The sequence below is a fragment of the Cervus canadensis genome, chromosome 4 (assembly GCF_019320065.1).
Source record: "Cervus canadensis isolate Bull #8, Minnesota chromosome 4, ASM1932006v1, whole genome shotgun sequence".
NCBI lineage: Eukaryota > Metazoa > Chordata > Mammalia > Artiodactyla > Cervidae > Cervus > Cervus canadensis.
In genome coordinates this window covers 95,180,774-95,207,863 of record NC_057389.1, presented here as the reverse complement: position 1 = coordinate 95,207,863, position 27,090 = coordinate 95,180,774, and the positions used below count along the sequence as shown (strand labels likewise).

General features: G+C 53.3%; 1 protein-coding gene across 2 annotated transcripts; it reads right to left on the bottom strand.

The window, feature by feature from the left end:
* Positions 1 to 1,702: 1,702 nt before the first annotated feature.
* ZSWIM4 (zinc finger SWIM-type containing 4) lies at positions 1,703 to 24,322 on the bottom strand. 2 transcript variants are annotated; one of them, XM_043466880.1, is made up of 14 exons: positions 23,938 to 24,321; positions 21,507 to 21,708; positions 19,497 to 19,853; positions 18,019 to 18,167; positions 17,786 to 17,936; positions 16,453 to 16,620; positions 15,279 to 15,629; positions 13,839 to 13,976; positions 13,235 to 13,489; positions 12,411 to 12,546; positions 7,973 to 8,127; positions 5,939 to 6,102; positions 4,220 to 4,301; positions 1,703 to 3,702 (listed from the first exon to the last, which is right to left on the bottom strand). In XM_043466880.1, the coding sequence occupies exons 1-14, from the start codon at positions 24,088 to 24,090 to the stop codon at positions 2,843 to 2,845; spliced, it is 3,321 nt and encodes a 1,106-aa protein (XP_043322815.1). In that variant the 5' UTR covers positions 24,091 to 24,321; the 3' UTR covers positions 1,703 to 2,842. The 2 variants fall into 2 exon arrangements, with proteins under 2 accessions (XP_043322815.1, XP_043322816.1); XM_043466881.1 differs by lacking the exon at positions 16,453 to 16,620 and having other exon boundaries at positions 23,938 to 24,322.
* Between the last annotated feature and the right edge of the window lie 2,768 nt (positions 24,323 to 27,090).

The following is a 27,090-nucleotide window of genomic DNA, read 5'->3' as shown; positions in this document are numbered from 1 at the left end:
AGGGGTGAGATGGAAGGGAATGGGACCCAATCTAAGCTGGTGTTTGAGGGTGACCCGGAAGTAAACACTGGACATTTGAAGATAACTGGTACTTGATGGTGTTGATCTAATGATATTTAGGGGTGACTTAAGACATAAGGGACAACTTGGAATGGGGGTAAGATTTGAGGTGTCTGGTATCTGAGAACGATGGTGGGTAAATTGTGTATGTGGGCCCAAGGGGGACGTTTGGCTGTGACTGGGACCTGAATGGTACCCTAGGTCTGTGGGGACATCTGCAGATGACTTGGAGAGCCGAGGGGCACAGTAAGAGGTGCCTCAAATCAGAGGACATTTGAAGGCAGCCGGGAACCCCCAAGGGTCAAAGCTGACACAGAGCCCTCAGGACTGCCGCCTCTACCCTGCCAGGCCTCCAGGCGGCGCCAAGGGGCTAGTGGGTCCGCTGGGGTCTCCCCTCACATACCTGCGGGAATGTGTGAGGCGGGGCAGAAGGTGGGGTCGCCTCCAACTGGTTCCCTCCAGCGCAGGGCGGTGCCAAGAGCCAATCGCCTTGCCCAGCGCCAGGGAAGGCCCGCCCACGCCTGCGCGCAGGCCCTTGGAGTCCTCTAGCTGCTGGCCCCGCCCAGCCTCGCTCTGAACCCCGCCCCTCCGGGAAGCCTCTGTCCTCGCCTGCCCCAGCCCTGACGCTGACCCAGTCAGCCAGCCCCTCAGTCCGTCAGTCTCTAAAGGCAGGAAACCAGTAAAGGCAACTAAAGGCCTTCCCGCCACCCCCCAGGTCCCTCATCCGCGGGGTAGGAGCCCAGACACGCCCTAGGCGCGCCCGGCATTGACCATGCCCACGTCATCTCGGCAAGAACCTCACCCATCAAGGCCTAGTCTAAACCGCGTTCCCACTTGTGAGGGCTGTGTCTTCCCCACCCAGCTGCACCCAGCACCTGACAGGCACCCTCCCACCCCTGCCACGTGTTTAGAAGCTTGCAAATCACCCCGATAGCGAGGCTTCCCAGGTGGTAAAGAATCCACCTGCCAATACAGGAGACGCAGGAGACTTGGGTTCGATCCTGCTTGAGGAAAATCATCTAGAGCAAGAATTGGCAACCCACTCCAGTATTCTTGCCAGGAAATCCCATGGACAGAGTAGCCCTGACGGCTACAGTCCATGGGGTCGCAAGAGTCAGACAGGACTGAGCAACTGAGAACGCACACAGGGAACCTCAATAGCGAGTGTCTGGAGCCAGGGCACACCCTAGTGGCCATTCCCAGCACTGCATGGACCAAGCAGCTTGGGGTGAGCAATCAGCTCCCCAGCCCAGCAAGGTACTAATTCTAGAGCTGTCACTTTCTAAAATTCCATGCCCTTTCCTTAAACTTTGGCGCCTCCGCTTTCTCCTCAGACAGGTGTAACAGATGACAGGTGTAAAGCACAGATATAAATACCAGGCTTGCTCACAGTGAGCTCTCCATTCCTGTCTACTATCATCCATACTCTTACACTGGATGCAACCAGCAGTGGCTCCCACTGCACCCGTCGCTTCAAGCTATTCCCAGAGAAGAGGCTGGAGATTTTCCACAGGGGGAGAAGAGGGCCCTGGCAGGGGCCGCACTGGGGGAGGAGAACATACTTTAGTCTCAAACTAAAACTTAAAAGAACAAGCTGTGTTCAATCTTTAAAAAAAAAAAAAAGTAAATACAATATGTGGTTCAATAAATAGAAAAAAGTTACAAAATGCGGTGATCTTTGTCCTTAATTACAAGAGGAGAAAAGACAGAGGAGGGTGATTGGGAGCGGGACACTTTCTTCTCCCTGGGCCAAGGTGGGGGGAGGGAGGCCAAAGAGACAGCAACTGGGGATACAAACAGAAAGACAGGCTAGATGAAAATATGCGAAGAGGGAATAAGATGAAGGACAGAGCAGGGAGACAGAGGAGGAGAAAGGGAGAGCTAGACAGCCAGCCAAAAAATGCTAAGATGTTGGCCCCTTTCCTTTCTAGATTGGGGGGGTTGGGGGTCTCTGGCTTGCCTGTCCTTGTCTCTCCCCATACCAGGTTTGGAGGACAGTGTGAGTCTGGCTCGGTTCCTGAGTTGTATGTCCAGTGACTAGTAGGTAGGGGGAGGGGCAGTAATGATCCCCCAGCCTGCCCTGGGACCCTGGCACCCAACAGAGTCCTGGCAGGATGAGGGGGTGAGGTATGTGGCCGAGGCCTGAAGCCTCTTCAAATCCTTCAGTGGGGGGTGAACCATTGGTCCCCCTTGGGCAGCCTGGAGAGGGTGTGGCGCTGCCGGTGGGGCCCCTGAGGTGGGGGTGGGGGTGGGGGTATTACCAAAGGAGTTTAGATGCCCTAACACAAGCCCTCCATCCACCCAGAGTTGGGCACAGGGAGGGTTTCTCTGCTACTTTGACTTCGAAAACCAGTGTCTGGAGAGTCCTGCTTCCCAGCACTCCCTGCTGCCCCCTCAGCTCCAGACAGAGCTGTAGCTTTGGGGAGGGAGAGCTTGACTATTGCTTCTGGGGTGGTCACAATGGGGTCATACCAGCGGCACAAGCACACACCCCCTTCCAGGCCTCTGCGTGGTGGTATGGCTTCTGATCCTCGTGTCTCGCACACTCGCTTGCACGCTCCTAGGCACGCACGTGGCAGGATGCCACCTCCTGCCTCCCACCTCCTTTGGGGCTTGGGGGGTGGGGGATGGCAGGCAAGACCACCCAGCTTCAGCCAGGCTCCTTCCCTGACTTAATACTGAAATGCCACACGGGCCTTCAGCGTCGAGGCCCCTGATGGAGAGCGGGTGCCACAGGGGCAGGGGCGGAGGGAGGATGCCCCCACCGTCTGCCTCTTGCTCCTCAGCCGAAACGCTCCCGCACCAGGAGCATGAGCTTCTTTTTGCCCTTGTAGGTCTGTTTGAGGTTCTCCAGGAACTGGGCGAACTGCAGGTGTCCGTCCGGCGCCAGCAAGAAAGTCTCGCGAGCTTTGCCCAAGAACTCGATGAAGTCGCTGTAGTGACGTGGGCTGATGTGCGTCAGGCGTGAGTGACTGGTGGTGATGTAGGCCGCCACGGCCGCGTCCAGCAGCTGGCACAGCGGTGCCCGGTCGGCGCCCAGAGGCTTGGCAGCCCGGCGAGCCCCAAGGGGCCCCAGGCCGGGCGCCGAGAGGGTCCAGCGGCGCAGGATGTCGGAGAGCATGGGGGCGCAGTGGATGCTGCGGATGATGAGGGGGACGATGGCCGAGAGCTCGTGCCGGCCCAGCGAGTGGCTGAGCGAGCAGGCCCAGAGCACGTCATTGACTGCCGGGTGGCTGTCCTGGTTGAAGGCAATGCTGAGCTGCGCCAGGGCCAGCGTCGCCAGCTTGTAGGCCCGCAATGGCAGGCCGCGGTGCTCCATGTAGCGCGCCACGGTGAAGAGGTGGGCGTGGCCCAGGCCGCCAGCGGCCGCGTCCAGCACGATCTGGTAGGCCGCCTCGAAGGCCGCCTGGTTCTTCTCGCACAGGGTGAGGGCGGGCAGGGCGCAGTTCTGCGGGTCTTTCATGGCGCACTGCAAGGCCAGGGTGCGTGCGCAGGCCCAGAGCTCCTCCCGCCGGGCCGCGTCCAGCTGCAGCCGCAACAGCGTGGCATGGGTAGTGCCCGTTACTGCCACGATGGTGGCTGCCTCCACCGGGGTGAATAAGGAGTACCAATTCTGCATGATGTTCATCAGGGCTTGCGGGCCTGCGGGAAACGAGAGGATGACACTGGTCGGGCATGGGGCAGGGATTCACCTGTGCATGGGTTTACCTTGTGTGCATGGGTTTACCCTGCGTGAATGGATTTACTCGGTGTGCATGGGTTTTCTAGGGATTTATCTGTGCGTGGGTGTACCTATGTGTATAAGTTTACCCTGACCTACAGCTCCCACCAGGCAAGAATGAAGCTGTACCCCCTCTACCTCCACTCCAGGCTTGATAGAAACTTCACTTTACTTTTCTAAGGGAGCAGAGGGCAGCTGGGCTGGGTAGGAACTGAGAAGGTGGGTGCTAAGCATTGGAGGGATTGTCCCTTCTCCAAGCCACTTAGCCCGGCCAGCCTCCAGGCTCAGCTGGACACATCCTACCATCCCCCACACCCATCATTCCCTCCTGGCCCAGCCCAGAGCACAGGCTGGGGTCCAGGAAATGGCTCTGCTTCTCCTTCATGCCTGCCTGGTTCTGCATGGAAGTAAGTCGTGAGTCCCCTTGGGGGCTCTCACCAATTTCTGTGGCACAGCTGACCAGCCAGCGCACCATCTCCCTCCGACGCCAGGTCATGGTGTTCAGGGTCATCCGCATCACCTGCAACACGGGACATAGGGAGAGAAGGGGGTCACCCGAGGGAGGCCTATGGGAGGGGGTTAAGGATTCTGAGGGGCCCCAGGAAACTCAGAGGTTAAGGACTGAATCAAAGCCATACAGTGTGGGCAAGCGGCTTCACCTGTCTGGACCTCAGCTTCCTCATCTGTAAAATGGAGATAAGAATAGTATCTACCTCACCGAGTTGTGAGAATCAAGTGAAAGTGTGTAGTAAGTAAAGGGTTTTGTACAGTGCCTACGGCTTCAATGTGCTCAGCTGACACCAGCCATTACTGTTAGTGTTATTCTAAGGTCCCATGGATCCTACCTGGGACAACTAACCAACCTGTCACTTTTCTCTGGGAAGTTCTGTGCTTCCTGTCAGATTTCCTCCTGAGGCCCCACACAAAGCACCTACCATTACAGGTCCTACCTTCTTCAGGTCCCACCCCCAATAAGTACCATCCTTGCTGGCCTTTCTCCTGAGACCCCCAATTGCAGGTCCTGCCTGGAAGCTCCTAAATAGTGGGGTCACCAGCCTAAAGCACCACCCATGGGGACTTCCCTGATGGTCCAGTGGCTAAGACTCCATGCTCCCAATGCACGGGGCCCGGGTTCAATCCCTGGTCAGGGAACTAGATCTCACATGCTGCAACTAAAAAAAAAAAAAATCCTGCATGCTGCAACTAAAGATCCTGCACGGAGCAACAAAGATCGAAGATTGTGTGCTGCGACTAAGATCTGACACAGCCAAAAAACTCCCCCAAAACACCACCCTTGTCTCAACCCCCACATTCCCCCACAATAGCTCCACCCCCTTCACGGCATGGTTCAGAGGCCAATTCTGCCACTTGTCTGCCCTTTGCTGGCCAGTTCTACACTGGGAAGATGTCACCTGAATCTGTACTTTATTCTCTTATTTTACTTTTGCCACTGAGACCCTGCCCCCATGAGCCCCATACTTGTCTATGCCCTCAAGCCGCGCCCATGCCTCTCCGTTGCCCTTACAGCATGCCCCTCGTCCGGGTCCCAGAGGAGGGCCTGGACACTCACCTGCAGGCCTTACCTCCACGACTTTCAACCACAGACCCCACCCCTAGAGTGGCTCTTCATTCACAGGACCCTCCCTAAGCTCCGCCCCTCAGTAGCGACACCTCCTTCTCGCCGCAGTCCCCTGCAGGGCCCTTCCCCAAGAAAGCTCCTAGTAGGCAGGCTCTTCAGTTTCAGCCCCGCCCACTCATGGTCCTTAGGGCACATCAACCCCAGGCCAACACATGTAGGTTCTGCTCCCTCTTGTGGCCGCTTGCAAGCTCTGTGATCCCCTTCCGTGTCCTCAGCCACACCCCCAGAAGTAGATTCTCACCTTCAGGTTCTGCAACTGAGTCACTCATTTATAGGCCCCACCCTCACTGGTGACTTCAGGCCCTCACTCTCAGGACTCCTCTCCCTGACCCTGTTCCTCTGTAGCCCCGCCCAGAGATGCCATTCACATCCAGGCCCCGCCCCTAGAGGATGCGAGGCTTACCCTTAGGTCCCGCCCCCAGAAAGACCTTGCACTCAGGCCCCGCCCCCAAGTGGGCCCTTGCCCCGCCCTTATGCCCAGCCGGCCTCGCCCCCATGCTTGCTCCCACGGCTCTCACCTGAAGGCCCAGCTCCAGCGCAATGCCCAGCAGCGTGGTGTCCGGTGGGGCGCTGGCCGGGGTGGCAGTCTTGCAGGCATCCTGCGCCAGCTTGAAAAGCAAGGCTGGAGAGTGGATGTTCTGCTGGATGGAGCCCAGTACTGCGTGCAGCCACTTGGGGTCTCCTAGAGTTCCGGGAGGGACAGAGGATATCATGGGCATACCCCGCACCAGCCGGATGCTGTCGGACCTGCTTACACAGTTTCTTCCACACACGTGCAAATATGTGAATGTGGACGGTGATGGAACTGGCGATGGTTCTATGAAGACCTAGACCACTCGGCACTCCTCTTTATCTTTCCTCTGCCCCTTCCCTTTCTGTGAGAGGAAGCCACTGGACCCCTAACTGTCAAGGGCACCAATTCTGGACCCAGCAGATGCCAGATGCCAGGGTTCAAATCACATAAGCTGTGTGATCTTGAGTAAGTCACTTCACCTCTCTGTGCCTTGGCTGCCCTGTTTGTACAATGGATAATACTAATGCCACGGTACATGTCACACAGGGCTATGGTGAGCCCATACTTGTAAAGGCCTTAATATGGCAAGACCTATATATGTGAGTGGCTTCCAGGTGGCTCAGTGGTAAAGAGTCCGCACGCCAATGCTGGAGCTGCAGGATACACGGGTTCAATCCGTGGGTCAGGAAGATCCCTTGGAGGAGGAAATGGCAACCCACTTCAGTATTGTTGCTGGGATAATCCCATGGACAGAGGAGCCTGATGGGCTAGTCCATGGGGTTGCAAAGAGTCCGACATGACTGATCGATTGAGCATGCAAACACATGCACATATGTGAACTTTTATTACTGTTATTATTGTTGACCTAGATCCTACAATTCTGTTACTCAGCTCCAGCCACACCAGCTTCCTCTCTGCTTCTTAAATATAACCAGGTACTCTGCAATGGCTGTTCCTTCTGCCTGGAATACTCTTCCCAGATGCTGTGGACTGAACTGTGTCTCCCAAAATTCATACACTGAAGCCCTAACTCTCTAGAGTGACTGTATTTAGAGTTTACCTTTGGGAGGTAATTTCGTTTAGATGAGGTCATGAGGCTAGTGCCCCCAGGATGAGATCAGAGTCCTTATATGGACAGGAGGAAACCAGAGATCTCTCTTTCTCTGTCATGTGAGGACACAGTGAGAAGGCAGTCAGTCATCTGTAAGCCAGGAAGAGAGCCCTCACCAGGAGCTGACTGTCCTGGCTCCTTGATTTTGAACTTCCAGCCTCCAGAACTGTAAGAAAATAACTTTCTGTTGTTTAAACCACTGCATCTATGGTAGTTTGTTACAGAAGCTGAGCTAAGACACCAGATACTGCATTACTCCACCTTCACGTTGTGGCTTAAATGTCAACTTGCAGTATGCCTCTTCATAGCACTGACTACCTCTCACTGCATAACTATCTTCTTTACCTTATTTATTGTGTATCTGCTCTCACTAGGAATAACACCATAGAGCATGGGATTTGGGACAGTTTTGTTTGCTACTGGGGCTCAGCATCTGGGACAGTGCCTGGTATATACAGGGAGTGCTCAAGAAGGGACTTCCCTGGTGGCCCAGTGATTAAGAATCCACACTTCCTCTGCAGGGGGTGTGGGTTTGATCCCTGGTCAGGGAACTAAGATCCCGCAGGTAAAAAGAAAGTGCTTAAGGAAAACTGCGTAGGTGCACGCTAAGTTGCATTTGACTCTTTGTGACCCCATGGACCGTAGCTCCCCAGGCTGCTCTTGTCCATGGGATTCTCCAGGCAAGAATACTAGAGTGGGTTGCCATGCTCTCCTCCAGGGCATCTTCCCGACCCAGGGGGTCGAACCCACATCCCTTATGTCTCCTGCATTGGCAGACAGGTTCTTTATCACTAGCAGCATCTAGGAAGCCCCAAGGAAAACTGTGGGATAAGTAAAAGTAAGTGGGGGGAATGGAATGAGGGAAAGGAGGGAGGGAAGTAATGTAAAGGACAGGGGGACGGGGGTGGGGGCAGCCACGGTCCTCACCCTTGGCAGCAGTCAGCATGGCAGAGGCCAGCTCACATTGGCGGGTCTCCAGGTGGCCGAGGATGAACCAGCGAGGGAAGCGGTTGCTCATGATGGAGTCCAGCGGGTTGCTGGGAGGTTCTCCCGCTGGAAACGCTGTCTCCAGTACGGGCAGCCTGGGGTGAGAAGAAAGGCAAGCCTGCTGTGAGACAAGGCTGGACTCTCCGTCCTCTCTAGGAGATGCCGCTTGCCTCAGCCAGAACCTACCCTCCGTCAGCAAAGCCCTGGGCACCCAGGAAGACAGAAGATGTGTGTTGAAGATGTTCACTGCATGTATGAAATACATGGGGCTTCCCAGGTGGGGCTAGTGATAAAGAACCTGCCTGCCAATGCAGGAGACATGAGACCTGGGTTTGATCCCTGGGTTAGGAAGATCCCTTGGAGGAAGGCATGGCAACCTACTCCAGTATTCTTGCCTGGAGAATCCCATGGACAGAGGAGCCTGGTGGGCTACAGTCCATAGGGTTGCAAAGAGATGGACACAACTGAAGCAACTCAGCATGCATGCACACATAAGATACCTAACTAATAAAGACTTATTGTATAGCACAGGGAACTCTACCCAGTACTCTGCAATGACCTATATGGGGAAAGAATCTCAAAAAGAGTGGGTATATGTATATGTGGGCTTCCCAGGTGGTACTAGTGGTAAAGAACCCGCTTGTTAATGTGGGAGACAGAAGAGATGTGGGTTCAATCCCTGGGGCGGGAAGATCCCTTGGAGGAGGGCATGGCAACCCACTCCAGTGTTCTTGCCTGGGAAATCCCATGAACAGAGGAGCCTGGTGGGCTACAGTCCATAGGGTCACAGAGTCAGACACAACTGAAGTGACGTAACACACAGGTACACAGATATGCTGCTGCTGCGGCTAAATCACGTCAGTCTCTCCAACTCTTTGCAACCTCAATGACTGTAGCCCTCCAGGCTCCTCTGGTCTGTAGGATTCTCCAGGCAAGAATACTGGAGTGGGTTGCCATGCTCTCCTCCAGGGGATCTTCCCAACCCAGGGATCGAGACATGTCTCTTAAGTCTCCTGCATTGGCAGGTGGGTTTTTACCACTAGTGGCACCTGGGAAGCCCCACACATAGGTATATGTATAATGAATTCACTTTGCTGTACACTGAAAGTAACACGACATTGTAAATCAAGTAGACTCCAGTAAAAATTAAAAAGACAAAGACGTTCACTGCAGTTGAGACTGAGCAGGGCCCTGTGGGAATCCCAGGCACAGAGGCCTTTCTGTCTGGCATTTCTTGAAGTAAAGACTCCAGTCTCCAGGAACTTCCCTGAGTTCCAAAGGATGGATTCCAACAGTTGCTGATCAAGGGAGGAGCAGCCAAGACACCACCTGAGGCAAGATTAAAGGGGCTGGAGAAACTCACCAAGATGAGGAGACCCGACCACCTGAGATGCAACCCCTGCTCATATCCTGATCTTGTCAGAGACCACATTTTGGACCCACTGTTAAAAACACTCTCATCAGGCTTCCCTGGGGGCGCAGTGGATAAGAATCCACCTGCCAACGAAGGGGACACGGGTTTGATTTCTGGTCGAGGAAGATTCCCCATGCTGCAGAGCAACTAAGCTCGTGTGCTGTAACTAGCGCCGGTGCTTTAGAGTCTGTGAGCTGCAACTACTGGGCTTTCCTGCCACCACTACTGAAGCCAGCTTGCCTAGAGCCTCTGCTCTACAACAAGAGAAGCCTGAGAGGCCCACATATAGCAACTAGAGAGTAGCCCCACTCTCCGCAACTAGAGAAAAGCCTGCGCAGCAATGAGAACCCAGCACCCAGCATAGCCCAAAATAAATCAATAAATAAAATTATTTAAAAAATATTTTCAGTGAGCTCTTTCCTGACATGCCCAATAGAAGGGAGAGTACAACTTCCCCTCCCAACTCCTCTACCCCTTTCTTGCATATCACCATATGCATATGGCATCTTGTCATATGGCAATATGACATAGTTTACCTATAAATGTGCTTATTCTCTCTCCCTCACTACAATGTCAGCTCCAAGAGGGCAGGAATTTTTGACTACTTGGGTCACCATTGCATCTCCAGCACCACAACAATGCCTGCCATACAACAGGTAAACAACACATGTTTGTTGAAGGACTCGATGGGGGGCCCCTGTAAGATATTTTGATCCTCAGCTCACTGTTTACATGCATTTTGTGTTAAGAAAGTTCTCTAAAGCTGTTAAATGTAATCAAAGCATGGAAAAGGAGTCATGACTATTCTGGTTCCAAATATTTAAGTGATTTTGCTGGACTTCCCTGGTGGTCTAGTGGTTAATAGTCCACCTGCCAATGCAGGAGACACGGGTTCAATCCCTGGCCCGTGAAGATCCCACATGCCCCACCAAGTAGCTAAGCCCACAACTACCGAAGCCTGAGCACTAGAGAGCCCCTGCTCCATGAAAAAGAAGTCACTGCAGTGAGAAGTCCGAGCAGTGTCATAAACAGTAGGCCCCACTCTCTGAAACTAGAGAAAGCCCGCGGGCAGGAATGAGGACTGAGCACAGCCAAAAATAAAATAAATAAATAAAAATTTTAAAAATAAATAAATGACCTTGCTACGTGACTTGGGACACACCTTCAGCCTGTCTATGTGTAAAATGGGTGTAAATATACTTATTTCGCTGCGGTGTTTAGAAGATTATATGGGATAATGTGAGTCAGATTTAGATCAGAAGTTGGCACCTTTTCTTCTGCACTGGGTTGGACAGCCAGTATTTTCAGCTTTGTAGGCCATTTGGTCTCTGTCACAACTCTCATTGTTGTATAAAAGCGGACACAGACAATACACAAACGAGTGAGTGGTGCTCTGCACCGATAAAACTTTATTTCTAGAAACTGAAATTTGAGTTTCACGTGTTTTTCATGTGTCACAGAATACTTTTTGATTTCCTCCCAACCATCTAAAAATATACAAACCATTCTTATCTCAGGGGCTGCACAAAAGCAGGCAGCTGGCCAAAGTTGGCCCGTGGGTTGTAATTTGCTAGCACTGGTTTAGAAAAAAGTCTAGCACATAAAAGAGTGTTCTCTAAATCATGGCTCTTAACAGATTATTCTTTTCAAATATTCTGGAAAATGCACCTCAAATGTTTTTTTTTTGCCAGGCCATGCAGCATGTGGGATCCTAGTTCCCCAAGCAGGGATTGAAACCAATCCCCCTGTATTGGGAGTAGAGTCTTAACCACTGGACAGCCAGGGAAGCTCTCAAATTGTTAATAGGTATCTCTGGAGGATAGGATCAGAGGGTGGGAGATGGATTTCACTTAATTTGTTGGGCATGGTTTACTATGGACAGGGCCTTTTAATATTCTGCTTCTATGATCTGCTGGTGCACATGGGGAATGATAACCTGGTCATGCATTGCAACATCTAAATGTCTATCAGTTCCACACTGGGTTTTTCATGGAACCACCCTACAGTGGTTCACCTGTTATGTGATAGGATAAAGCCTTCAAGATGCAAAAGTTCAGTGAAAACAAGGTGCAAAGAATAGGTACAGGAGACTTCTTTGGTGGTCCAGTGGCTAAGACTTTGTGCTCCTAATGCAGGGGGCCTGGGTTCCATCCGTGGTGAGGGAACTAGATCCCACATGCTGCAACTAAGAATTCATATGCCGCAGCTAAAAGATCCTGTGTGTCGCAACTAAGGATCCCTCGTGCCTCAACTAAAGATCCTGAGTACAGCAACTAAGATTGAGGGCAGCTAAGTAAATAAATATTAAAAAAAGATTAACCATCATAAGAAACCATTAGGTTATTAAAATAATAATAATAAAAAAAGAATAGGTACCAGAGTTATGGGGCTTCCCTGGTGGCTCAGTGGTAAAGAATCTCCCTGCCAATGCATAGACCGAGGTTTGATCCCTGGGTCAGGAGGATCCCCTGGAGAAGGAAATGGCAACCCACTCCAGTCTTCTTGCCTGGGAAATCCCATGGACAGAGGAGCCTGGTGGGCTACAGTCCACGGGGTTGCAAAAAGAGCTGGACATGACTTAGCGACTAAACAACAGGATGTATCATGGGTGTAAAGGAGAACCAAGTTTTAATTTTCAGATTACAAGTTTGCAGAAATCTGGACTCTTGTAGTATAGATAAGAAAGTGGTAACACTGCTTGCCTCCAGAGAGCTTTGGGTAGGTTGGGATAAACTTGCCTAGAAAAGGACTCTGAATTCTGTGTCATGTGGAGATTTCTCAATTTCAAAATAAAATGACATATTTATATTTAGTCATCAAGAGCACAGAGCAGCCTGGAATGCTAGCATGAGGGAGACTGCATGAACTAAGTTGTGAGTGCAGGCGGAAGGATGGGGCTCCCAGTAGCCTCCCATCCCCTAATCCTTCCCGCCCCAGGGGGTGTCCCCAGCTGCATTTTCTCACCTCATGGCTCGAAGTGCAAGGCGGTAGGCTAGGTCTGGGTCGTGAGGCAGCAGTGCGGTAAACAGGTATCGGGCACAGGTGTGCATGGGTACGCTCTCCCGGAACAGCACTTCTCCAAAGCCACTGAAAGGACCCCCTGCGGGGGCAACCCAAGCTCAACCCCCAGGTGTGGGCGTGTTTCGCCTCTCCCCAGGGGTCCCCACCTTCCAGTGGGGTACGGGCCGACCCAAGATAGAGTGGTTGGGGCTAGAGAGGTCCCAGGGGTGGGGAGGCAGGGCTGAAACTAAGACAAGTACTGGAAAATCCAAAGGAAAGAGACCCTTGGAACCTCTGGGTAGGGGTAGGGCTCAAACGAAGGGAGTAGCCAGAGTGAAGGCGGGGCTGCACTTGCTCTGGGGGCGCGGCCAAGCCAGCTTCCTTACGTGGTAGGGGCGGGGCCTCACAAGGATAGGGTGGGGGTGGGGGGGGGGCGCATCAATAGCAGCCGTTATTGGCTGGCAGGCTTTCTGGGGGCGGGGCAAAAATTTGGACCTCCCCTTTAAGGAACTGCCAAGGTATGTAATGATTGGTTATCGCTGACTCAATGGACATGAGTTTGAGCAAACTCAGGGAGATAGTGAAGAACCAGGAAGCCTGGCGTGCTGCAGTCATGGGGTCGCAAAGAGTAGGACACAACTTAGCGACTGACCAATAAGGTATGGAAAGACAATAAGCACCGGAGGTGGAGGTAGAGGCTGGGTCTCCCAACCCAGCAGCAACCAGACCGCTGCAGCGGACTGGACCCCACATTTCAGGAACGATCCGGCTTAGGAGTGTGGCCTTACCTTCCAGCAGCTGCCCCGCCTGCTTGCGCAGCACCTGCACCAACCGCTCGTCCAGCTCCACTTCCTCCAGCAGGGCCAGCAGCTGCTCCTCGCTGCGCACTACCTTGTCCTGGGCATACAGCCCCTCGGGCAGGGCCCGCTGCTGTCCCAGGCCCAGCAGGGCCACCTCTAGCGCCATCGCCAAATAGGACTCCCCAGGGCTCCCCGGCACGGGGACGTGCTGGTAGGCCACCTTCCGCTTCTCAAGGCCCAAGTCTGTGGGAGAAGGGCATCATGGCTACTGGGGAGGAACCCCTTTTCCTGGGACTCTAGTGGTCCCTGACCTTAAAAATGGATACTGTAGGGGTGGAGGAGGTTTATGGAGAGCCAGCTGTTTCTGCACACACCAGGAGGGAGCGCCCACCTTCCAACAGCAGGTAGGCCTATGGTGGCCTCACTTTCAGAAGCTAAGCCTCTTTTTTTGAGGGGTGGGGGGGCACCTGGTACTGGCCTAAGGGCAGGCCAAGTGTAAGGGTGTGGCCAAGTAGTAGGAATACCAGGCCAGGAAGTATGGCCAAGGGATGGTGATCCTCCCACCTCCTCCAGAGGTCCCCAGTCTGGGTACCTGGGTAAATGGCGAGGGTCTCCTCCTCTAGACGACAGGCCTCCAAGAGTGCCCTGCAGAGGCAGCCAATGGGGTCCAGGGGATGGCCCACCCATCCTTCCGTGTTGGTGATACAGGTGGAACCTTTCTGCAATAGCTCTGAAGGTAGAAAAAAAGGCTCAAGGCCCACCCCCTACCAACCCTCCAGGAGGGCTGCTTCTTCCCAAACCCTGAGCCCAGCCTCCAGATGCCCATCCAGCACCTTCATCTCTGCCCCCTTGAGCTCTGTAGTAGCTCTCACCTCCCTGGCCTTCTGTTCCACACCCAGACCGAGGTGTGGCTAAACTGGGTGCTTTTTAAAACATCCAACCAGCGTCATCCCTCTCCATATAACCCTTAATCCTTCTCGCTTCTCTCAGGCTCAACCTGCTTTCAGCACTCTCAAGGACTGATACGAACGTTTCCCCATGATTGTTACACACCCACCCCATCTGGAAGCACATCCTCTTATCTTCTCACACAAGCTAAGCTCGCCCTTGCCTCTGGGCTCCAGCCCATGCTGTTTCTTCTACCTGGAATATAGTTGCTCCCTCTCTTTTTCCTGGGAACCTCATGTACATCCTTAGGATCTAAGCTTAGCTCTTAATTCCTCTGGGCCTGGGGAAGGGTTGGGGCTTTCCCTATGCTTCCAGGCTAGTTTAGAGTTCCGCTCAGATACCAAAGCCCCCATTTTCCCTCATTAAACCCTGTGTTCAATTTCCTGGTAACTAACCCATCAACCCAACCCCATCACCCAGAGTATGCAACTGGTGGCTCCCTCCTGCCCTCCATATCTAGTCTACAAACATGTTTTTTTTGGGGTCATACAACATGGAATACAATTTTGAATTTGTTGCCCATATTGGGAAAAACAAAAAAACAGTAAATTCCACATCAAAGAATCCAGATTTCTGGCCTCTCTTGGAAAAATCTGATCTGGCCATGCTGGGCCCATGTCCTTGAAAAGCATGTGGCTGGATGCATAGAAGCTACATTTCCCAGACCCCTTTGTGTGAGGTGTTAAAGGTGGGAGAAAATGAGCCCATTACTCTTCTGCAGCAGCTGTGAGTAGGTGTGTGTGTGGCTGTCTGGGGCACAGATGTCAGGTTTGCCAGCAGGTTCTGAGTTGTTCTCTTGGGAACTGCCTCCCTACCCCCCGGTTAGGGCTACAGGCAGCGGAACTCTGTGCTTCTGAAGTTCAAGTTTGTGAACCCAGGCAGTGGTTTCCCTGACTTTGAATCTGGCAGCCCTTTCACTAGTTCCGGGAGCCCTCAATCCCCTGTATTAAATTCCTTTCTGCTCAACACACCTAGAGTGGTCTGTTTTCCTGTTGTACCCACAGACCCTCCAGGTTGCCACAGCCCCCGGCAGTTGGCATTTGTGTCTTCAGTCCCAAGACATGATGATAAGATTGGTGCCCACCTTTTTTCTGCTGCTTGTAAATCTGTAGCTGATGTCGCTGCTGCAGCCGGAGGGTGTTGACTATGGCGCTTGCCAGCCGCAGGGCCTGGCGGGGGTATCCATGGGCCCTCAGGGTGTCCACACGCGCACAGGTAGTGGGGAAGGGCTCGCCCAGCCAGAGCGGGCGGCCCTGGGGGTCGAAGGTTGGTTTCTCACTGCCCCCGCTGCCTGTGAGGTTGGGGCTGTAGGAATCACTGGCCAGGATCCTCTGCAGATGGTCATCACTCCAGTGCAGCGACCCAGCCTGCAGGGCGCGGCCAAACACGGTGTGACGGGAACCTGCAGCCATCACCTCCTCCTCCTCCTCTGGGCCTGTGGGAGAGGTGCCCAAATGTGGCCCCATGAGTGGGGCCCTAGCAGTTAGGCGGTGGACAGTTCTATCCCACCAAGTGCCAGACTTGGGCCTAGACTCTGGGTACAGTGATGAGTGTGCCATCATTTCCCCCAATTTTTTCAAAAGACTTAAAGTTGTGTGTGTGTCAGGGGAGCAATCAGAGTCCTTCATGAAAGTGAAAGTGTCCGACATGAAAAAGTTGTGTCTGATTCTTTGCAACCCCATGGACTATAGCCCGCCAGGCTCCTCTGTCCATGGAATTCTCCAGGCAGGAATACTGGAGTGGGTAGCCATTCCCTTCTCCAGGGGATCTTTCTGACCCAGGGATTGAACCTAGGTCTCTGCTTTGCAGTGGATTCTTTACTGTCTGAGTCACCACAAATGGACAACTGAGTTTGAACAACTGGGTCTGTCCATCTTTCTCCCTCCATACTCAATTTCTTTCTCTTTCCTCTGTTTCTCTCCCTCCCTCTCTGCCTGTCTTTACTTGTCTTTCTCTTCTCAATACCTGTTTCCTTTTCTTTTTGTTTCCCCATCCCCCCACCCGATTTCTGCCTCCATGGCCAGGAGGAGACTGAGTCAGCCCAAAACTACAGGTATCTTAAGTATTTCACATCACTGTCCCTCAGGCTGCCTGCTGCCCCTGCCCTGGACACTCACTGTCTCCTGGCTAGGAGGCAGGTAAGGGCTAGTCCCTTGCCGCCCTGCCTCCATTTTCCCCAGAGCACCATGATGGGGAGGCTAGGCCACAGGCAGTAGGGATGGTTTGCTTGCGGGGAGTGGCAGGGACCCCTCTCCTACCTGGGATGAGGGCTGCAGTGGGCTGCAGGCTGGGCCCATCAAAAGAGTAATTGCCCTCCTCCAGCGGGCACACGTCCAGCTTGTCCCACTTGCTAAGCAGCTGGAGCCAGCTCGTCCGCTCCTCTGGTTTGCAGTGGGGACTCAAGATGACGCACACCCACAGGGCCCCTGGGGAGGGAGGGGAGCCAGTGTGGGCATGGAGGAGGCTCAACACTCACGCCAGCAGGAGCAGCACACACTTATGGAGTGCCTGCTGTGTGCTGGGCACTGGTCTCTCCTTAACTCTCACCTTGGGCCTCTTGCAATTCATCCTCTCTTCACTTTATGGCTCAGAGAGGTAAAGTCACTTGCTCAAAGCCACACAGCTGGGAAGACAGAAGTCAGGACTCAAACCCTGGCTGCCAGACTCCTCTTGCAATTTTTTTCTCTATAGCACTTATCACCATCAATCACAGGGGTCAGCAAACTACCACCCGTGGAGAAAATAAAACCTGCCACTTTTTTTTTTTTTTTGGAGCTGTACTGCATGTGGGATCTTAGTTCCCCAACCAGGGATCAAACCTGCACCCCTGCCTTGGAAGCACAAAGTTTTAACCACTGGACCACTAGGAAAGTCTCCCACCACCTGTTTTTGAATGGCCTCTGAGCTGAGATTTATTTTTACATTTTTAAATGGTGGATGGGGTGGGGAATAAATAAAAATATTTTTTGATTTGTGAAAATGATATGAAATTCAAATAAATAGTGTCCATAAATACAGTTTATTGGAATGCTACCATGACTACTTTGTTATGTGTTTGTGGTTGCTTTTTTGCTACAACAGATAAAATCGAATAGTTGGGACAAAACCCAAATAGCCCGAAAAGGCAAAACTATTAACTAGCTGGCCCTATGGAAAACGTGTGCTGACCCCTGGCCTGATGGGCTTGTGGGATTTTCTCCTCTCTGTCTGCCCTACTAGGTGTCAGCTCTCTGAGAAGAAGAAATGAAAGTTGCTCAGTCGTTCAGAGTCCGACTCTGTGTGACCCCATGGACTATACAGTCCATGGAATTCTTCAGGCCAGAATATTGGAGTGGGTAGCCTATCCCTTCTCCAGCGGATCCTGCAGACCCAGGAATCAACCCGGGGTCTCCTGCGTGGCAGGCGGATTCTTTACCAACTGAGCTATCAGGGAAGCCCTGAGGGCAGGTATTTAATCTCTTTTGTTGCCTGTGGTAGCCCCAGCGCCCAGTACAGCCCTTGTATATTGGCCGTGCTACTGAATGAGGACGGATTCAGGGTGGTCGAGCCCAGGCGCTTGCCGCGCTCCCGCTTCTGGGGTCTGGGACTCACCCAGCTCGTCCCACAGCTGGCGGCACTTGTCCGTCATGCCGGCGCCCTGCTGCCGCCACAGGGCCAGGCGCGGGTCCTGCAGGAACTGCTCAGTCATGAGGATCAGCATGCGCGCCCCATTGGAGTCACGCATCCGCAGCATCTCGCGCACCTGTGCCAAGACCTGGTGGTGAGAAGGGGCGGGGCTCTGACTCCGGAGCCTAGCCCCGCCCCCGTGCTTGCCCACGCAGCACCTTGCAGAACATCGAGCGCAGCTGCTGGCTGGCGCCGTAGTAGCCGCCATTGGACAGCAGCTGTTTCACCTGCTCCTGGATCTGCTCCTCATCCAGGTGCCAGCAGTTGGCATCCTCGATGCCTGCACCTGCTGTGGGGTCTGGGGCACCTGTGGGGAGAGAGGGAAAACTCATGCGTGGGCTGGGGAAAGGAGTATGTCAACCAGTCCTCCAAATCAACCAACCCATCCCCAAATTCCATCCATCCCACCTGAAAACTCACTCACCCAACCATCCATCCATCATCTTACCCAAAGCATCACCTACCTTTCCATTCAAACCACTCACCGGTCTATCCACACCCCCATGTCATGCCATGCATCTTTCCATCTACACATCATAACCCTTAGCACACCTACCTACCCCATTAGTCCATCATCCACCCTACCCATAACTCCCATCTGTTCACTGATCTACATACCCATCCCATCAGTCCATCCATCCATCCATCCACCTACCCAACCCTATTTGTTTTTCCAACTCATCTGTACCAACCACTCAAAACACTACTGACCTATTCATCCACTGACCCACACAACCATGCTATCCATCCATCCAGTTAACCCAAACTTTCCATCTATTTCCCCCCGCCAACCATCCATTCATTTGTATCTCCCCAAACACCCACCAACCTATTAGTGCATCCATCCATCCTATATACTTGATCCATCCACCATGTCAGTCTATGTATAATAACATCCATGCACCCATCAACTCACCCCCAATCCATGTATCCCTTGGTCCTTCCAATCTTCCACCAACCCCATCTGTCCACTACCTCAAACTCCCCAATCAAAGCGCATCCCATCCAACTCCACTGCCAAGTACCACCAACTCCCCATTCACCTACCATCCCAGTAAATCACCCATCCACTCATTCCATTCATTCTCCCACACCATCAGTTCACCCCAACACTCCATCATGAACGCCTTCTGCAGCCACTCATCACTACCCTCAAATATCCATTCATGCCTCCACCTGCTACTCATCCATCTATTCACTCTCCATCTCACTCCATCCTCCCACCATTATAGTTAACCAACACTTGTAGCTCCAAACCACCCCAGAATTCATAACACCTCCGGGTCTATCTCCTAACCATATCCCACCTCTGACACTCACTAAGGTCCACACATACTCCTCATGACCTCAACCCATCCATGATCCCAGGCCTGCTCCTGCGATCTTGGGACACCCCTACCCCGGGGCTGGATATTTCCATTGGCTGATTTCTGACCATTCATCTGCCCAGGGCCAGATCAAATCCAGGATCTGCCACTTCCTAGGTGTGTGACCTTGACCTCAGGTGGTGGGGCTCCACCCTCATTCCTAGATCAAGGCTATCTTTGGATGCTGTGACACATGCCAGCCACACAGCAAGCAAGGTGGCTTTGAGCTGGGGCTTCACCTCTCCCATCAGATCTTGGGGCACTCTTACCATGCACCAGGTTGATCTCAGAGCCCAGGAGGAGGATCTCATCTGCCAAGCGCTGGGCGGTGGGCAGCACCTCGGTGTGGTGGGCGCTGATGAGATACTGCACGAACTTCTGCAGCTGGTCCCGGTTCATCTGGGAGAGTGTCTCAGAGATGGGCAGTCTCAGCTCCACCTGGTGGGCATGCCGAATGCGGTAGAGTGACAGGGCCACCACGTGGGCACAGTAGAAGAGATCACGGTTGTCGCAGCCGCAGCTCACGGATGTGATCTTGCAGCGGTCAAAGCTGATGGAGACGTGGTAAAGGCGCTCGGGCTCTCCGGGGCCCCCTGGCTCCCGGATGTTTCCACTCAGGTGGAACCCTAAGACCAAAACCAAACTGTCACTTGCTGTGTCACCCCAGAGATGGGTTGTGCTTGACAACCATCAAGCACAGCAAGACCAGGTGCAAATCCCAGCTGAGTAACCTAGCACAAGTAACCTAACCTTGCTGTGCCTCAGTGTCTGCATCTGTGAAATGGGAATATTAATGAATAAATGAGGAAGCAGCATCCTCCTCATGCGTTTGTAATGAGGATGAAATGGGTTAATGTAGAACACTGTTTGCAGACAGTAAGTGCTAAATAAATGCTTGTTCTTATTCTAATTCTGAATAATATTACTACAAGCCCTTGGATCATTATGGATACTGCCCAGGCTCCAGGCACCCTGTCACTTCCTGGGAAGATACCAAAGAATCTTGGGGGTGAAGGGTTGCTGTGGCCAGCTAGGGGCCAGGTCACCCCATCACCCCCTGCCCCTCCCTGGCCCCTGGGGAGCCCAGATGCCAGGCTCATCCGACTGGTTGGGCAGCTCAGGCTCCAGCCGGCCCTGTCTGTGTCATGCAGGGACACAGCAGCTTCCTCATACCAGTTGGAGGTGGCCGAGCCTGTGGCTGGCTGGGTCATGTCCAGGCAAGGGGGCCCCCAGGCTGACATGGTTCAGAGAGGGTCATCTTGGCTGAGTCCCTGCCTCCAGCCGGGAGATGACGTGACCTGCCCCCATGTGAAGTGTGGCATTCCAAGGCTCATCTGCCTTCTGGCTCAGTCTCCACTGGTTCCCATCTGAGGCCTGCTCCCTGAGGTCTAGATTCATCTTTCATCTCTAGCTCTACACTTCCACCCTCTCCCTTCACTTGGACCCTGCTGTCTGGGGTTTAAGAGCACTCCTTACTGATGATCCTCAACTTCCACTCTTTGTTTAGTCGCTCAGTCGTGTCCGACTCTTTGCAACCCCATGGACAGCAGCACGCCAGGTTTCCCTATCCTTCACCATTTCCCTGAGCTGGTGACTTTCACCCCAGACCCCACCAAATCCTTGTTGCCTGAGGTCCAAGACCATCCCTAAACCTATGAACCCAACCTCTACCTGAATCTCTCTGCCTGAGGTCTAAGTCTGTCTCTCACCACTGGCTCTAAAACTTCGCCACTTCCCTGGTGGTCCAGTGGTTATGAATCCTCCTTCCAGTCAGTGTATGGGACATGGGTTCGATCTCTGGTGTCGGGGAACTAAGATCCCACCTGCCTCGGGGCAACTAAGCTCGTGTGCCACAACCAGGGAGAAGTCCACACGCCCCAACAAAAGACAAATAAATATTAAAAAAAACCAAACTTTGCCACCAACTCTTACCAAGGACCCTGCTGCCTGAAGTCTGGGATCATTCTTACCTCTGGCTCTAAACCTTGGCCCCAGAGGACTCCTGGGTCCCACTGCCTGAGGTCTCGAACCTCCCCTCACTTCCGGTTTATAATCGCTCCTCAAAACCACTGTCTCCTCCCTGTCTCACTACTTCTACCTTCAGCCCCTAACTAAGCTGACTCAGGTCGAGGCAGATCCCTGATCCTGAGCTCAGAATATTTTGTACAACCCTCTCTGGGCATCAAAGCCTGCCTTTTGGAATCTTCTAGCTTCCCACTCCTCCACACATGCTCTGGACCCCTGGCCTCCCTGGCAGGGCTGGAGGGACAGGCACTCACCTACTTGCAGCACACGATCTACGGCCCCACTCTGCAGCAGGTGCAGCCCGCGGGTGAAGGGCACCCGGGCGTCGTGCTCGCCCTCCGGGGGCTGGTACCCCAGTGATGAGTACATACATATCTCCCGCTCGCTTCGTGGAAATGACCAGAACACAATGCGCTTCTGGACCGGCTCCGGCACACGGGAGAACCGCTCCTCAACCTGTGGGAAGGGCTGCCGTGTTAGAGACCCAGGTGTTGGAACTCTGACTTTGCTGCTTACAAGTACCATGACCTTGCGGAACTTCCCTGGCAGCCCACTGGTTGGGAATCTGCCTTCCAATGCAGGGGATGTGGGTTCAGGCCCTGGTCCAAGAACTAGGACCCCACACGCTGTGGGGCAACTAAGCCCACCCACCACAACAACAGATGCCACAGTGAAGATCCTGCCTGCCACAGCTAAGACCTGACATAAGCCCAAAATAACTAAATAAAACAAGTAGCATGACCTTGGACGAGTCACTTTGCCTCTCTGAGCTTCAGTTTTTCTCAAGTGTAAGAAGGAGATGTTAAGAGCACCTGCCTTCTGGGTGTCAGGAGTATTACATATGCATTAATATGTTTAGCACTTATAAAAACACCTGGCCCATTGTTAGTGTTCTAGAACTTTCTGTCACTTCCCTCTTGAATGTCAGGTCCCAGGATCCTAATGGAAGCTAGTCTCACCCCTCAGGCTTGCAGGGTGCGGGTGGGGCAGGAGGAAAGAAGACAAAAGTGATCAGAAGACAAGTGATCAGGCCTACACAGTCTTAGCCTACATTGTGCTAAATGTTTTATGTATATTAAATACCCTTAATTCTACCAGCAACAACCCAATACTTTGGCAGCCTGGGGATTCTAAGCTCAGAAGTAGGGTGAATTCATTTGTTCAGGATCCCACAGCTGATGAGCTCCATGTTCCAAGACAGGCTCTCTGTTCCAGCTTCTAAGGGTCCCCAGGAAGGGATGGGTATCCTGCCCACCCCTGGGGGCTCTGGGCAATGAACTGAGCTGGTTGAGCCTACATTCCAATCCAGGCTTGCTACTAACTGGCTGGGTGTCCTTGGGCAAGTTTCTCAACCTCTCTGTGCCCTTGTTTCCTCAAAAGTAAGGAGACCAACTGCCAAAGAGCTGCAGACGATTCCATGAGCTTCTGTGGGGTAAGACCTTTACTAGGGCCAGACCTGCCTGAGGCAGGTACATGGGAGCCCTGGAGAAGGTTTTAAGATTGTCCTGGGGGTTTCACACATGATGAAGGAGCAGGGACCCTTCAGAATCCCCAGTCATGGATTTCAAAGGGAAGTGGGAGGACCAGTGATTTGCTCGGGGCCTCGGGGACAGTTGGCAGATGACTAAGGAGGGATTTTCCAGGCCATGAATCAGAGCCCGCCCCATCCACACTTGGCCCAGACCCATTGGTCGAGGCAGACTCCCTAATTCTTATGAGGCCAGGGAGCAAAGAAAGCCACTCAAAGCCAAAGAGAGGACAGAGCCTGCCAGGGCTGAGGAAGGCTTGGTCAGGTCCTAGCCACAACTCCACTGAGGCTGGGAAAGTTGACTCTAATAGCTTCCACCCTGGGGCCATCCTGGCAGGGCCCCCAGAAACCATAGTGCTGCACCTGTCCAGGTAGCAAGACCCTGGCCCCACACTTGCTGCCAAACTCTGGAAGGACTGGGATGGTTGAGGGTGGGGGGTGGGGGTGAGGGGAGGGTAGGCACGAGGTAATAGGGGCGGGGGGAGGACTCTGACAATGGGAGTAATCTCTGCAGCCAGTCAGGAGGGGCAGCCCCAGGTAGGAGGTGGTCCAGAACGACAGGGGGTTGTGTAATAGGGCCTGCGTAAAGGACTGACAAGAGAAGAAGGTGTCCCCATGGGATAAGTGGGTTCTGGAGGCTGGAGGCAGGGATCGGAGACAGAAAGGGGTGTCTTGGGCCTGGGATCTATATATATAGGAGAGTCCTCTAAGGGGGTGTAGGTCAGAAATGTTGGGTCTCTAGGTCCTGAGATCTGGTCTGTTCCCAAGTGGGGGCGGTTGTAAGAGTTGGAGAGAGGATTGAGGATTGAATGGGGTGCCCTAACTGGGGATGAGGATAAGGTGGGACAAGAGAGGTATGCGGTGCTGTAAGACGACCATAGGGCAGGAGAAAAAGGGTCCCGAATTGGATCAGGGGCACTCAGGTATTCCTAAGTCTTGTGGGCTGAAGAGCAGAGTTGTCCCAGGAAGGGATGGGGGTGGAAGGAGTGAAATGGGAGGATGAGGGGATGTCTTGGGCAGAATTAAGGATTTTGGAGATCTCTGGAGGTGTCTTCGATGGGGACAGGTCCAGAGGCTGGGGTCTGGGCAGGGGGAGGAAAAGATATGTCTAGGAAGAGGCTGGGAGTGGGTTCCTCCCCACCCCGCCTCTCGCTCACCTGCTCAAAGGCCCAGCTCTCGGCTACTCGCTTGGCGCTGAGGTCCAGCAGCGCTTCGGGCCGGCCCCGGCCGCGCACGGCCCCGGCCCCGGCGTCGCGCTCCTCCGGTCCTGCGGGGCAGCCCCGGCTCCGCTTGGCCGCGAGGGGGTCCATCCGGCTGGGCCGGGGCCGGGGCGGGGCCTGTTGAGGGGGTTCTGCCCGAAGCCTGCTCCGCCTCGCCGGCTCCCACGACTCCTGCCCACCTTCCTGACCTTGGTCTGTGCTCGGTCGCCCCGGGACTCGCGCCGCACCCACCCCCGGGCCAGCAGGGTGATGCGGCCCCTTTAAGACGCTTCACAACAATGAAGCTGCCTCGGCCGCCGCTTTATCCTACACCGTGGTCCCGCCTCCGCCCCCCGTCCCCATTGGCCCCCCTTCGGCCTCCGAGGCCCTCCTCCGCCGTTGGCTGCGCCACCAGATCCGTATCCAAGTCGCCGCTGTTCATTCGTTACATGCACTGCCCGTCTTTTCGGGACTACTCAATCAGGACGCTCAGCGAGCTGGGCTGTCAATCACGAAGAGCCGAAGACCAATCACAGTGGGAGAAGACCCCGCAGCGCCGGCCTTAAGCGGAGTTTCGGGGCGGGTCCTGGGTTCATTCACAACATTCCTCCCCCGCCCCCCTCGGGCTGGACAGCGCTCCCAGGGCTGCTGGGGCTGCGCCCACACACGGCTTTGTTTACTGAGGGTCGCTTCCGGGCGCCGCCAGGGGACAATCAACACTGCTCGGCCCGGGAGCGAGACAGAGCGGCGGGATCCCCGGGCAACCTCTCAGCCCATCCTCCCTCTGGGTTGTGTGGCGTGAGAAACAGCCTCTCTGGGCGCCAGGTCAAGTTTTGATGCTTTGCGGGATGGAGGGATCACAGGTCGCTTGGTAGAGCTTATGGGGGCTGCGGACACCCTCTCTAGAAATAGAGCCAAATTCAAGTCCATCCTTGAGCCCCAAGATAAGTATCCCCAATCCATTCTATGCCTCATATATTGTTGTTGTTGTTTTTAGTTACTAAGTCGTGTCTGACTCTTTGTGACCCCATGGACTGTAGCCCGCCAGGCTCCTCTGTCCATGGGATTTCTCAGACAGGAATACTGGAGTGGGTTGTCATTTCCTTCTCCATATATTATGTTGAGTCATATGAAATTACTGATTTTCAATTATTTTTGGTACACTAAATGACAATCTCGTAAAGTTCAAAGTAATAGATGTTAAATCTGACCACTTCTGATTATTTTTTCTGATTGAACTTGTCTGGGCCGCATCTCTGACCTTGAAGCAGTCGGTGGTGCACATTGCAGTTCCCCAGCCCAACCCGTGCCCCAGGCCTCTGCCCACCGCGGCCCCTGCCGCCTCTATGCCCTCAGAGAACCCTGCGTTTCCCCTTTGCCACACTTCTCTCCGTCATCATTACGTTCTTTATCATTTCAGCAGTTGTTTAACTTCTGTCTCTCCCTGCTCCATGGCGAGCTCCAAGAGGAAGTAGTTTGTCCAGCTGATGCACTGCTTTAAGGCCAGCACCTGAACACCTCAGGACACACAGCAGTGGCTCAATCTATATATAACTTGTTGACTAAACCAACTCATGCCTGTTCCCATTCCACTGAAATGATGTACAGAGCAGGAAGAACTCAAGCTGGCTCCTAAATGGTCTAATTGCTGCCCCCTCCCTCTCCCCATATGGAAACTCTGGCTTTTTCCTTCCAGGAATTTCCAGTTTCACAGCTGCACGTTCTGGCCAGTCCCCAACCCACCATTCAGTAAACTCTCTCTGACTTGCAGTGTCCAGTATGGTCACCACTGGCCACAAGTGGGCTTTTGAGTCCTTGAATTGGGGTCAGCCTGAATTAGGCTGTGCTGTGGACTTCCCTCGTGGCTCAGACAGTAAAGAATCTGCCTACAGTGCAGGAGACACGGGTTTGATCCCTGGGTCAAGAAGATCCCCTGGAGAAGGGAGTGGCTACCCACTCCAGTATCCTTGCCTGGAGGATCCCATGGACAGAGGAGCCTGGTGGGCTACAGTCCATGGGGCTGTAAAGAGTTGGACACGACTGAGCGACTAAGCACATCAATGTAAACACACTGGATTTCAGAGACTTAGTAGGGAAAAAGAAGGCAATATAACTTAAGAACTTTTTTTAATATCCATTACATGTTGACATGATGCTATCTTAGATAAATTTGTGTTAAGTAAAATACATTATTAAAATTAACTCCACGGTTTCATTGTGTGTTGATTTTATTCAATGAGGTCATGTCAAGTTACGTATGCAACTTGCATGGTCATTTCTATGGGATAGCACTGCATTGTAATTTCTGTGGGTCTTGAGAAACCACAGCTGACCACAATGACAACAAAAGAAACAATAATAATAATACTGTACTGATTGTTTATGGTGTGCTATAGCTGTTCAGACACATGATCAAGTTTAAGCTTTCTGACAGTGCTGCAAAATGGGGATGTCATCTCCATTTCCCAGATGGGGAAACTGAGGCTTAGAGGCGTGGAGTCTTTGCCTGCCTGGGAAGCCCTAGACTTATTAGAGCGTGTCTTTCTTGCAAGGATTTGAGGCAAAGATAGACGTATGGGGAAGGGGTAATGGGTGAGGAGAGAAGCAGGCAGAACTTCAGCAAAACAAGTCTTTCAGCTGCTCCCCCGGCAAACAGGACCCACCGTCTGGCTGTTCCAAGCGGCTCCCTTCAGCATCCAGTATGTGGCTGGTCCTTGTCCCTGCCCCAAGATGTTGAACCAGAGAAGGCCCTCTAGGCCAGTGGAACAGGATGTGTAGAGGAACAGAGAATGGGGCATCACAAGGTGAGGATGTTTATTTTATTCTCTAACAAGAGATACTAATAGTGCCATCATTCCCATCTCATGGATGAGAAAACTGAGGCACAGACAGTTCAGGTGACTTAATCAAGATCCACAGCAGGAAAGGGTAGGGCCAGCATTCAAGCCCTACCTTGATGAGTGGGCTGGTCTTATCACATTGGATGGGGATCAAATGCACAGTTTGGGACACACCAGCATTCCATTCTGATCCCTGATGAGGGGAATGAGGCCCAGAGAGGGTGAGAAAGCTGTCCAAGGCCACATAGCAATCCCAGGAGAATGTGAGAAA

Coding starts and splice junctions, on each gene's coding strand:
- ZSWIM4 (XM_043466880.1), bottom strand. CDS start 24,090: ATGGACCCCCTCGCGGCCAAGCGGAGCCGGGGCTGCCCCGCAGGACCG. Junction 16,621..17,785: donor CCAGCTGTGGGACGAGCTGG/GTGAGTCCCAGA, acceptor CTCCCTCCCCAG/GGGCCCTGTGGGTGTGCGTC. Junction 8,128..12,410: donor CTTGCACTTCGAGCCATGAG/GTGAGAAAATGC, acceptor TTCTCACCCCAG/GCTGCCCGTACTGGAGACAG.